Source organism: Hydra viridissima, unplaced genomic scaffold (assembly GCF_058129835.1).
Source record: "Hydra viridissima isolate aposymbiotic clone 2 unplaced genomic scaffold, HvirCarnegie_v1 scaffold_13, whole genome shotgun sequence".
Lineage (NCBI taxonomy): Eukaryota > Metazoa > Cnidaria > Hydrozoa > Anthoathecata > Hydridae > Hydra > Hydra viridissima.
Genome location: NW_028324312.1, coordinates 2995020 through 3008333, shown reverse-complemented (window position 1 = coordinate 3008333; position 13314 = coordinate 2995020). Strand labels below are relative to the sequence as shown.

Here is a 13314-nt window from a genome sequence, read left to right as displayed (position 1 = left end):
ATTTAAATTTTAATAAGATAAAGTAGAAAGGATTTGAATTTTTATTAGATAAAGTAGAAAGGATTTAAACTTTTATTAGATAAAGTAGAAAGGATTTTGGTAATACTGCAGTTAAGCGGCGTAAAATAAATTTTAATTTTCGCTTTTAGCGCTCTCGCTCGCAGAGGCTAAAAGTTCTTAAAATAATTATAAAAACCAAAGTAGATAAATTTCAAAATAGTTATTTTTTAAAAACTTTTTTGTTTAATATTTTTGCTTTTTGTTTTTATTGTTAATATTTAATTATTTTATCATTTATATTGTTAATATTTACTTATTACATTATTAATTATGTAAAGAAATATAAATTTTTATATTTTATAATTGTATAATTTTAGTTTGTTTTAGACAAATTTCATATTACAATTATGGAATATAGGATACTACAATTATTGTTCTTGCTAAAATATTTTAAAAAAATATGTGGCTATGAAAATAGCCGTTTTATTTATCAACTACAGAGGATACTGACGAGACACACAAGATAGAAACGCCGAAAACATTGGAAACTCTTTAAATGTTTGGAGCCAGCAACACACGTGGTTCAGCCAGGATTTCATCTTCAGCAACAATAGTTTTCATCTTCAGCAACAATAGATTTCATCTTCAGCAACAATAATTTTTTTCATTTTCACCATCGCAGAGTTTAATCAAGCGAAAATTAAAAATTATTTTACGCCGCTTAACTGCAGTATTACCAGGATTTTAATTTTTTAAATCGTTTATATTTTGTTTGTTTTAGTTTTTCTTTTTGCAGTTTTGTTTTTATTATCTTATTTTTTAGAAGGAAAATAGGGGCATGTATGTTATTTAAAGCTATACTAATGCTATTTCCATAAAATGGTTATTACTACATTGAAATTTCTGTGATGCTTTTAACTATTTTTGTTCTTTTTTAGAAAATTTAGAAAAGTAAATTAAACTTTTGTGCCTACACTGACATGGCATGTCACATGTTATTGTATGAAAAGATTAAATTTTGTTATGAGGATTACAGTTCTTATGAAGAAAAAAAAGAAGGTAAAGAGTATTGTTTGTAAATATATATTTTGTATCTTTTTAAATTTTCTCGCATCATTTTTAAAATTTTTGTTTGCACACGTTTATTGTTTGCATATATGCTTTTTTGGTATGTATGTGTATGTTGTAATAAGTGCTTTATAGTTGTTTTATCAATGTGTTTTTATAATAATGTGAAGTGTTTTTTTTACTGTTTGTGTATGTGTTAATGTGTGTTATATAATTGTTTTAAAAATGTGTTTAAGTATGTATATAAGGAATATATTTAACCTTATATACATATTTAAACACATTTATTGTGTTTATAGTTGGTACATATGTTTATATTATGTTGTTTCCGTGTTTTCAAAGTGCTGTGACTTGGTAAACATCTACCTGAAAATCAATTATTGTATTTTAGAGAAGGAGCAGAACAAATGGCTTAAGATTGTGCAGCTCAATGTGTTTAAGTTAAATACTGAAAATGAAAGAGCACATTGCTATTCTTATGTAGACATTCCTTATCACTTTATATTTGATGATAAACATTGTAAATGGAAGGTTAGACAAAGGGGTGGTACTAAGGTGATAGTAAGAATGTATAAAGTTAATCCAACTGGAGAATTGTTTTTTCTTAAACTGTTACTTTTGCAAGCAAAAGGAGCAACATCTTGAGAGGATGTGCGTACTGTTAATGGTATTGTCCTTGAAACGTTTCGTGAAGCATGTGTTTTGAAAGAATTGTTGTAAGATGGCACTGACTGGCAGAATACTCTCTCTGAGGCAGTTTTAACACGTACGCCTAAGCAAATTAGACAGTTGTTTTCAATTCTTTTGACCTTTTGTGAATCTGACAATCCTTTACATCTCTGGAATACATGCAAACCTATTATGATGGAAGATTTCATTCACCGCTCAATTCCACTTCTAATAGCTGTGTATAAACACAACCAGCTGAAATAGTAGAATTGTGTGTAAAATGTTTTTTGCATTGGCAATGGGTGCAGAAGTTTGCATTAACTGAAAATATGAGAGTACAAGATGGGGAAGGTGAATTTTCCCAATGGCTACTAAAACTTGGGAATGGAGCAATACCTGTCAAAGAGGAGGATCCTTTTAAAGGATGCATTAAAATACCAAATCAGTGCATTATTAGAGAAAATGAATCAGTTGTTGAAAAGATTTTAGGAGATGCTGATCAAAATGATTATTCTAAACGCGTGGTTTTAACACCAACTAATTTTGATTCATTATCAATGAAGAAGTGCTTGAATGTCTGTCGGGTGAGGTCAAAATTTATTTAAGTGCTGATCAAATTGATACTGATGACCTTAATGAAAGAAATAATTTTCCTGTTGAGTTTTTGAACAGCTTAACTCCTTCAGGTATGCTACCTCATTGTTTAAAATTGAAAATTGGTTGTGTAATTTTGCTACTTAGAAATTTAGATCTCAAAGCTGGGTTATGTAATGGTACTCGAATGAAAGTTTGTGCTCTTCAAAATAATTATATTGATGCAGAGGTTTTGATGGGTGTTTCTGGTGGTAAATGGGTTTTTGTTCCTCGAATTCAGTTGGCTCCATCAGATTCTAATTTACCTTTTGTTCTGAAACGTTGTCAGTTTTGTCAGTTTCCTGTCAGATTGGCTTATTTAATGACAATTAATAAAATTCAAGGTCAAACATTTGATAGAGTTCGGGTATATCTCAAAAAACCGTGTTTCTCTCATGGTCAACTATATGTTGCATGTTCAAGAACTAGGGCATTTAATAGTTTGTTTTTCAAAATTGATAAACATCTCATTCAAGGTATGGTAGGTAAAAAGTGTTACACAAATAATGTTATATTTTTTTTATTACTTTAATATTTTTTTCATAGTTTTTGATAAATATACCTGTCATTTAATATGTTTATATGTGTTATATGAAACCATATTTGTTTATAGCTGAATATATGTTTAAATTATGTTGTTTCCATGTTTTCAAAGTGGTGGAGTTGGCATTATATTGAGCAAGATTGATAACCTTGCCAGCCAAGTGGTGTACTTATAGCAGAGGTGTGACTTGGTAGCATTTAGTGTCAGTCGGTTTTACTGCTTTAGAGCTAGGTTGTGTTGTCTAGCCTTTTTTAATTATTCTGGAAACACAATAATGTCTGTTAATGTTTAGCATAATGTGTATGGGAGAGTATGCAACCTTGATCTTTAAATCTAGAGTGTTTTAAAGTCCTAAATTTGAAGTAATTGAATAACTAATATTGAATATAAAAACAAATATACTTTTATGTAGTTATATGTTTAGTAAAAAGATAAATATATAGTTAACTTTAAATTGGTTTTCTACTTTTGCCTTTCATATTTTAATTTGGTTTGTTATTTTCGCTGGATTTTAGGATCAAGGGTGTAAATATTCTATTGTTATGTGTTATTGTTGTGATGTTTTGTGTTGATAGACTGCTTGGCTTACCTTCACCTTGGTGTCTTTTGTTAAAAATGAATAATAGGTAGTTTCATTATTGGAACTTACTGCATTTATTTATTTACTCAAAGCCAACATTATGCTAAAAATGCAGTTAATATCTTAATTTGATTTTTTTTTTTTAAATTTATTTTATTATTGTTAATCCTTTGCACTTCGAAACAGATTTTATAGTTACATTTTCGATAAATGTTTATATTAACTGCCATGTCAAAATAGGTTACTATAAATAGGTAAATCGATTTTCGGTTTTTATGTGTTTTTTTTTTTTTCTTTAAGATTTACGATTGACGCATTTATACGATTTATAAAAAGAAAACCTGATAACCTTTTATTGTAAACTTTTGTCAGTTAAAATGATATAAATTTATGCAATTAGTTCAATTTTTTTTTAATTTTCTCTATTTTATGCCTAATAATATTTGTTGTACGTAACTTAGGGGATCTTTTTAAACGGGGGGTGAATATTGTTGTTTTGCGCATTTGTCAAATATCGAGTTACTTAAATTTTATAAGGTATTTAACTAATTAATTAGCTTAATTTTGAGGAAAGAAAAAATTCTTATGTATGTTAAATTCTTAAATCATTGTTTCACATTTTATTATTCTGGTAAAAGGTCTTCATCAAAAACTTGATTACTCTTAATAAAAATAGCTCTATTCTCCTGACCACAATTAAGGCAAAAACGGGGAAGGGAGGTCCTTTATTAGTGTCAAAATATTTAAGAGAATTAAATTTCGAGTAACAAAAGGAATTTTTAGCAAATTACCGTTTATTAAAAACTGTTGAAACAAAGAGGCCATATATAAAAATGGTCTAATTAGTGCCATAAATAGTAATGGTCAAATGTTCAGTTATTTTTAATTAAGAGCCATTGTCTGAGAAATGTAGGCAAAATAAGCAAATTTTGGAAGTGATGTCTTCAAATTGCTCTCATTTTTAGATATTTTGTAAAAGATAATGAAAGTAGGCCACTGGTAATTTTTTTTTCTAAAATTTTTGTTAAATTCGGAGATATTGGTTCCCAAAATTTGGCCCGTTTTGAGAAAATTTTGCGCATTGAGTGCAATTGCTACTTTTAGGAGTAGTTTTAGCAACATGAATATGACAGAAACATTTCTTTTTAATTTTTTTGCTAATCTGGGTAGATTTCTACAGTAAAAGTAAAAATTCAACAAGATTACATTTTCAATTGTCTAGAAATCGTGGTCCGAAACCACAACATTTGAAATTTTACCCTAATTTTGAGCTCTAATATCTCTTAAGGCCAATACTTACACATAGTTTTTTTTAGGTGTTTTTGAAAGACACTAAGACATACATTGATTTTTTGGAACAAAAACCATGTGCATGCAAGGACCTGGGAAGAAGTAACCTGCCAAAAATCACTTTTTGCGTTAAACGCGCTTTGATATATTACCCATAATAACCGTGGCCTTAGGTCCACCATGAACAGTATAAGTTATTTATTTTCCTTAAATATGCATCTTCAAATATCTGAAAAAAAATCTATGTGCTCGGGTGATAAAAAGCCTACAGAAGTCCTAGAAGCAGCCTTATTTTGCCAATTTTTTAACTAAAAAAAATACCCTAGCAACGGTATAGATATACTTAGCAACGGCTACTTTACAGCCTTATTAATTAGTACTGCTATTAAAAATTTTAGCATAATACTTTTTTATAAAGGAACTGTACAAGAGAACTTAAAAAAAATTTTTTTTTTAACTTTATGAAAGAAAGAACCATAAAACTTCAAGATTGTTTTTCCGTTTAAAACTGATGGGAAATACAGTTTTCTAAGAATTAAGAAAAATATATAATAAATTTATTAATGGCCGATCTGAATCTCCACGTTGTCAATATCGTCTTTTGAGATTAAATAATCTCCTCTTTGATTAGTTGGTGTTGGTGCATCAATCTTACAAACAACGTCAAGAGACGAACATGCGAGAATATTTTCTTTGGTTGGCCACTTGAAGCAGTTCTTTCCAGGTGTAACAGACAATTCCATACAAGAAACATATATACCATCATCATTGACCTAATGGTTGAGGTAAAGTAACGTCTTATCATTGCTACTTCCTAATTATTCCTTGAAATTAGTTAATATGGTTAATAAACGAATAATTTTGTAATAGATCTCAATACACAAAACAACGATATTAGTGTTAAAACTTCTTACATTTTTAATTATTGCAGGATACCATTGCATAAAGTATGGAACAATAATCCAATCACCAATTTGAAAATCAGCTGCTAACTCCTTTGCAATCAACTGAATATCGTTGTTTAAATCACCTTCTTCGTTTTCAGGTGCACTTTCATATCAACAGTTTCATCAATCACATCATCAGTTAAGTTATCCTCTTCACAAAAAGTGGTTGCCAACCTTCCTGTTCTTTTTTGCTAACTCAATCTAAAAAATTACACTTGAAGGATAAAGGAAATTGCTAAATATATATCTCAAGCCCCAAGAAAAAAAAAAAGTCACATTTTTTAGCATACATACTTTGGGTATTTGTAAATATAAAGTTCATTTACTTGCCTACAGAATAATGATCGAGTTTGTTGAGTTGTCACATATTCACTTAGCTTTAAAATTGTCCTCAGCTGCTGGTGAACTTGTTTTATCTTAAAGAACAGTGGACTTGCTCTAAATGATTCACACAAAGAGCTAACTGCTTTTTTTGATTCTTTGATAGTTTCATCTGAAATGATTGTTCTATCTGGAACATATATGTCATCAGCAGGAAAGCAAGACTTTATTGGTGTTGGAGCTGGTTCTAACATGTCAATATTGTTACCTGTAGAAATACGTTTTAGGTGGCTGAAGCAAAATACGGCTCCAACAGGAAGTGATAAATTCTTTTCATTATAAGCAGCAAGGGTGTTCAAAGGGATGGATCTAATTTTTGGTGCTTTTTTACTGATTTAAAATTCATGTCTTTGGTGTTGACAACTGTTTGGCTGCTTCCAGCCAATACCAAAAGAAAAACGAAAGTACGCACATAATGAGTCATAGCGTAAAAGATAAGCTTGTAGTCGGCTTTCAATCAAGGTTTTTTCATTCCACTGGTTTGTCGGTAGTAGCTATAAAACAGTAACGTTAGATTTTCCGCCTATGGAGTAAGAAATCCTGTTTCTTTTAATAAAAAAGCAAATAATACTCTAATACTATTCATACCTTTAAAGCTTGTAAAAGATTAGTTATGTCAGCAGTTAATTCATTAACTTGAAAGATTCCATCTTTGTTCTAACGCTTAAAAGGATCACAAGAAGTCTTCTCTTTATCAAAATATATGCATTTCTCATAAGGAGTGACTTTATCCTTGCTCTCTGACATATTTTGTTTATTGTTAATTATTTATTGACTAATATTAAAAAAATGCAGTTTTTACTAACAAATTTTAATTCTTCTACTGAAAACTACTGAAAAAAATTTATGTTATGTAACTCAAGTAAACCATGGTATGTACCAAGTATATATATATATATATATATATATATATATATATATATATATATATATATATATATATATATATATATATATATATATATATATATATATATATATATATATATATATATATATATATATATATATATATATATACTATATATATTATATATATATATATATATTAGGCTGGTCCTTAATTTTCAAAGTTTGATTTTTGTACAGGGCACCCTTGAATTTTGTTTATATGCATGCATAAAAAATTCACAAAAAAAATCAGCTAAATCTGAAAACATTTAGAGGTCCCTACCACATATATAATAGTTAAGTATCATGTGGGGTTCCGTGGCTGCATGTCACTAGTTGTTATGCTGGTGAACTCTTTCACTGCACACTATACCGCCTGCATAATTTATCAATATGATGTTACTTATTTATTGTTAAATTATCCAGAATGCATTTCACCAACTGTCAGCCATTTATAATCAGACACTGACAGACACTCAATATAACAATAATATTTGATGAATCTGAATAAGTGACTACTGACTCTCTCAGGGAAACTTCCGTAACAACTGACCTAGTGGATACTGGATCAAAAGTGAGTGTTTTCTTTGTTTATTTTTGCTTAAATATTAATTTGCCAAATTATATTGATTTAACAATGAATTATTATAAAACAGACAGAATGACCGATCCGCTGTGCTAAATCCATTTTAAATTGTTAATTAATATCAATTGCCTGAGTGCCATAGTATCGAACTTGACTTTTCATTTATGCACATAATTGTGTATTTTATTTATTGGTTTTAGACCTTGTCAGAGTTTTCATATGTCATTGTTGTTTATTTATATTGCATAACATAAGTTTTGTCAGTTAGTTTTCTAAGCTCTATAAGTTTTTGTTAGAAATTACATATAATTTGAATAATTAAATTGGATGGTAACAAATAAAATTTATTATTTTAAGGGAGATGGCCAATGCTTGCTGTAGGACTTCGAAACCAACTACAAGACGAGAAACTGAGTTGTGGCTGATAGGTTAAATGTCTGAAATTCTCAGCTCTACAAAGTTACCGTCAAAGAAGGAAGTCATGGCACTTTTCTTCTATTACAAAGAGGCCACCAAACAGACCGTTCGTGAAGCATCACATTCAACAACTAATGACGTTCTTGAAGTGTGGGCTAAAGCCCGCATCCCAACACGGTTGAAGAAACACGTTGTTGAAAAAGTTGAATGTCTGTTCCATGAATATGACAAACTGAAGAAAAATAAGGAAAATAAAGCAAAGCGCTCTGAAAGTCTACTGAAGAAGGAAGAAGAATGGAAGGATGGCTTAGAGAGTCTTTTTGACATTGCTCATGCGGACGCCATGAAGATGATTAGCATGCAGGAGGACAGGGAGTTCCTGTTAGCTCAGCGTGAGGCGGGACGACGTGGTAAGATGGGAAGTGTTGACAAAGCCATGGCCAAAAGAGAAAGAGATGTTCACAGTAGAGAAGAAAACTTCAAGAGAAGAAAAGAGAGAGAAGAACAGGAGAGAGTGGCCAGAGAGGAGAAAGCTATTCTTCAGAATTCCGAAAGCGAACAGGAGTCTGGTAATGATAATGAAGCATTTGGTGAGCCATCATCAACCACAACTTCAAAGAGAACTAAACGTAAACGTGGCACACACAAAATACTGAATGACAAGTTAGCAGTATATCTGGATATGGCAAAGGTCAGTGATAGAAATGCTGCACTAGTCCTGACTCCAGCACTGCAGCACCTCGGTCATGACCCAGTAGAGTTTAATATCAATCGATCGTCCATTCGAAGAGAAAGGATGAAATGTAGGCAGAGAATGGCAGAGAACTTGAAAGCAGAATTCAAGCCAACAGTTCCACTAACAATACACTGGGATGAGAAATTGCTGGAAGATATCAGTAGCAAAAAAATTGTGGACCGGCTCCCAATCCTCGTGTCTGGACTAGGAGTTGACCAACTTCTTTGTGTACCGAAGCTGCCATCTGGAACTGGAGAAGCTGCAGCAACAGCTGTTTATGATGTAACTGTAGCGTGGGGCATAGCTGATAAAGTCAAGTGCGTGTGCTTCGACACTACTTCCGTCAATAGTGGTCCAAAAAATGGTGCTTGCATCCTACTGGAGCAGAAGTTTGACAAAGATTTGCTCTGGTTTGCTTGCCGTCATCACATTTTAGAATTAGTCTTAGAGGCAATGGTTACTCTTTCTCTTGGCCCTTCAAAGGGTCCAGACATTATGATTTTTAAAAGGTTTCAAAGCAGTTGGGAAATCATTGACTGGTCAAACTTTCAGGCATCTAGTTCGAATGACATCGTGCACAGTGCCGTTTCCAGTGTTGCAAATGAAATTATTGCATTTGCTGAAAACCAACTGCAACAGTTTCAGCCTCGTGATGATTATCGCGAACTGCTAGAGCTGACAATAATGTTTCTGGGAGGCGTTCCATCTCAAGGATGCTCATTCAAAGCTCCGGCAGGACTGCATCGAGCCAGATGGATGGCCAAGGCTATTTATTCATTGAAAATATGGATGCTGAGAAGCCAGTTCAAGATGACAAAGATAGAAGAGAAGGGAATAGCAGACGTGTGTCTTTTCACAGTGACTCTGCATGTCAAGACCTGGTTTAGAGCGCCGTCAGCGCCATCTTCGCCTCGTGTTGATCTCGAGCTTATCAAGGAGATCGACAAATAGAAGGCACAGAATCAAGCAGTCTCTCAGATCGCAATGAAGAAAATTTTAGGACATTTGTGGTACTTGTCAGAAGAACTGATTGCATTGGCTTTCTTTGATGACGAAGTCTCCGATGACACTAAACGTCTGATGGTCAGTGCCCTGCAAGCACCGGGTGCAAAATATCCTTTGAAGAGGATAACTGTTGATCCTACGCTGGTGAGCTCCAAGAACTTGGAAGACTTTGTCACCGAGAGCAGTCGTAGATTCTTCACCATCACTGGTCTACCGTCAACTTTCCTCAACAAAGATGTGAAGATCTGGTCTGCAGATGCTGACTATCAGTTGGCGAAGAACACTGTCAGTAGTATGAGAGTTGTGAATGACATAGCAGAACGTGGAGTTGCCTTAATGGACGAATACAACAAGTGCACACAAACGATGAGGAGCAGAAACAGTGCCTTCTCTTAATTGTAAAGAAGTACCGCCAGCGATTTCCTGATCGAGCGAAGAATACCCTGGCAATGGACTAACTAGACGGTTTTTGTCACTTTGGCAGTCTCAACACAGAAGGACAATAATAATTACAATATGTAATACTGTAACAGTTGTTTAAATGTGCTTCAATAAAGCAATGTTGTGCTCTGTGATCATATTTGTCCTAATCATTCATATTGTAGAATACTGAGCATATGAGCCTTCTCTGGGCACTTTTATAGATATAAACTCTGCGGTAGAGACCCCTAAAATGTATTTTTTTCAAATAAAATTTTCAGTACAATTATTTTTTCATAAACGTCAACCATTGAAGGGGGTGCCCCGTCAGAAAACTGAAGAAAATTTTTTTTGTAATGAATAAGGACCACCCTAATATATATATATATATATAAATGCAATGTTCTACCTGATATAATATATTATATTAGATAGAACATTATATTTATTTATATATAATTTTATTTGTTTTTATTTTATAAGCTATATGCATTTTTTTTCAAGTTCTCTTGTACAGTTCCTTTATAAAAAAGTATTATGCTAAAATTTTTAATAGCAGTACTAATTAATAAGGCTGTAAAGTAGCCGTTGCTAAGTATATCTATACCGTTGCTAGGGTATTTTTTTTAGTTAAAAAATTGGCAAAATAAGGCTGCTTCTAGGACTTCTGTAGGCTTTTTATCACCCGAGCACATAGATTTTTTTTCAGATATTTGAAGATGCATATTTAAGGAAAATAAATAACTTATACTGTTCATGGTGGACCTAAGGCCACGGTTATTATGGGTAATATATCAAAGCGCGTTTAACGCAAAAAGTGATTTTTGGCAGGTTACTTCTTCCCAGGTCCTTGCATGCACATGGTTTTTGTTCCAAAAAATCAATGTATGTCTTAGTGTCTTTCAAAAACACCTAAAAAAAACTATGTGTAAGTATTGGCCTTAAGAGATATTAGAGCTCAAAATTAGGGTAAAATTTCAAATGTTGTGGTTTCGGACCACGATTTCTAGACAATTGAAAATGTAATCTTGTTGAATTTTTACTTTTACTGTAGAAATCTACCCAGATTAGCAAAAAAATTAAAAAGAAATGTTTCTGTCATATTCATGTTGCTAAAACTACTCCTAAAAGTAGCAATTGCACTCAATGCGCAAAATTTTCTCAAAACGGGCCAAATTTTGGGACCCAATATCTCCGAATTTAACAAAAATTTTAGAAAAAAAAATTACCAGTGGCCTACTTTCATTATCTTTTACAAAATATCTAAAAATGAGTACAGTTTGAAGACATCACTTCCAGACTTTGCCTAGATTTCTCAGACAATAGCTCTTAATTTATTTAGTTATGCATTTAACGTTTTAAAGACAATTTATTTTTTTAAAGAAAAATGTATCAAGGGGATACCAAAGAATTAATAATTCATGTATAATTAACGTTCGCTTTATATTACTCTTATTAGTTAAAGTTCATGTTATAAAAAATATAACAAAAATTTAGCTTTTTTCGTCAATTTAAAGCATGATGATGTGTTATTATTTTCTGTCAGTAACTAAAAACGTATTGTTTTGAACTTGGTAATGTCGAGGAAAATGGTTCTGCCTTTCACTGATATGACATATGTCAGTTTTAAATTTCTCAAATAATGTTAAATAATTGGTAAATTATTTTACCTCCGCATACTTTTTATTTTAATTTTATAGATGGTTTAATTTTTTAAATTTGAAGGCGTTTTTCTAAAAGGGTATTAGTAATGGTTTCGCAACTTTAAATTGTGGAAAACAGCAACCATAAATTAACAGACCGACCATAACCCGTATTACGGGTTGCTTTTTGCTAGTAATAATAATCATAATAATAATAGTAATAATAAAAATAATAATAATAATAATAATAATAATAATAATAATAATAATAATAATAATAATAATAATAATAACAATAATAATAATAGTAATAGTAACAATGAAAATAATAATGATAGTAATGATAGTAGTAATAATTTATAGTTATACCTACAAAACCTGGGATTTATGTGGGATTCTTGTGGATTATCCAAGCTGAATACCAACTGGGTTCTGTAAGGGTCCCGTTAGCAATCCTGGCTGAATACCGTCTGGGTCCCGTTTGTGTTTTTTGGCGGAAATCCCGGACGGGTCCCGTCTGGATCCTGCAGACAAAAGCCGGTGGGATCCACCTGGGTTATCAGTACAGGTCCCGTCCTGCGGCCCGACCGGATACCTTATGGGCTGGCTAGCTGGGAAGATGCTACAAATAACATTACACTCAAGATTAGATATGAAAATCTCTTATCTTGACTGTACTACCATTTTATGTAACATATTCGGACAGACATTGAACTACAAATGCTACAATAGGCATTTTGAAATGTAAGTATAAGTTTGGTATGTCGCTGATATATAAGTCTGATGCCTGCTTTGCTCTCCAACTTTTATTATTAGCTAATAATTATTGAAATCCTGATAAATGGATTTGAAAAGTTGCAGAAGTCCGTGGAGTTTAATTATTTTCTAAAATAGACATTGGCTATTTTATCAAAACCTTTAATTACCTTAATGTATATGGAAGCGGGAATTTGAAATCTATTTTTATAACAAATACATGTTTACGTATATAAATATATTTTCATATATTTTCAATAAGTACTTCAACAAAGTTTCAAAAATATTTGTGTATTTTAGATGCGAAATTTTTCAAACATGAAATTCTTCTACACATTTTAATCTTCATTCAATAAGGCTTTCGTCACCAAGACCGCCTCCCGACATACTGCCTATTACAACAGGTGGAATACGACGTCTTTCGTCACCAAGACCGCCTCCTGACATACTGCCAATTACAACAGGTGGAATACGACGTCTTTCGTCACCAAGACCGCCTCCCGACATACTGCCAATTACAACAGGTGGAATACGACGTCTTTCGTCACCAAGACCGCCTCCCGACATACTGCCAATTACAACAGGTGGAATACGACGTCTTTCGTCACCAAGACCGCCTCCCGACATACTGCCAATTACAACAGGTGGAATACGACGTCTTTCGTCACCAAGACCGCCTCCCGACATACTGCCAATTACAACAGGTGGAATACGACGTCTTTCGTCACCAAGACCGCCTCCCGACATA

At 32.3% G+C, this 13314-nt stretch overlaps 2 protein-coding genes across 2 annotated transcripts in view; one reads left to right on the top strand and one right to left on the bottom strand.

Annotated features, from left to right (window-relative positions):
• The first annotated feature begins 914 nt into the window (after window positions 1-914).
• Window positions 915-3893, top strand: LOC149880069 (uncharacterized). The gene is made up of 2 exons (XM_090069901.1): window positions 915-1059; window positions 1460-3893. Exons 1-2 carry the CDS (start codon window positions 981-983, stop codon window positions 1711-1713), a joined length of 333 nt encoding a protein of 110 aa, XP_089926027.1. The 5' UTR covers window positions 915-980; the 3' UTR covers window positions 1714-3893.
• Window positions 3894-12789: 8896 nt separating this feature from the next.
• LOC149880068 (uncharacterized) overlaps window positions 12790-13314 on the bottom strand; it is a 1633-nt gene continuing 1108 nt past the window's right edge. Inside the window, exon 3 of the mRNA XM_090070470.1 lies at window positions 12790-13314. This exon is cut by the window's right edge and continues 161 nt beyond it. Coding sequence (XP_089926596.1) covers window positions 12912-13314 — 403 coding nt within the window. The 3' untranslated portion in view covers window positions 12790-12911.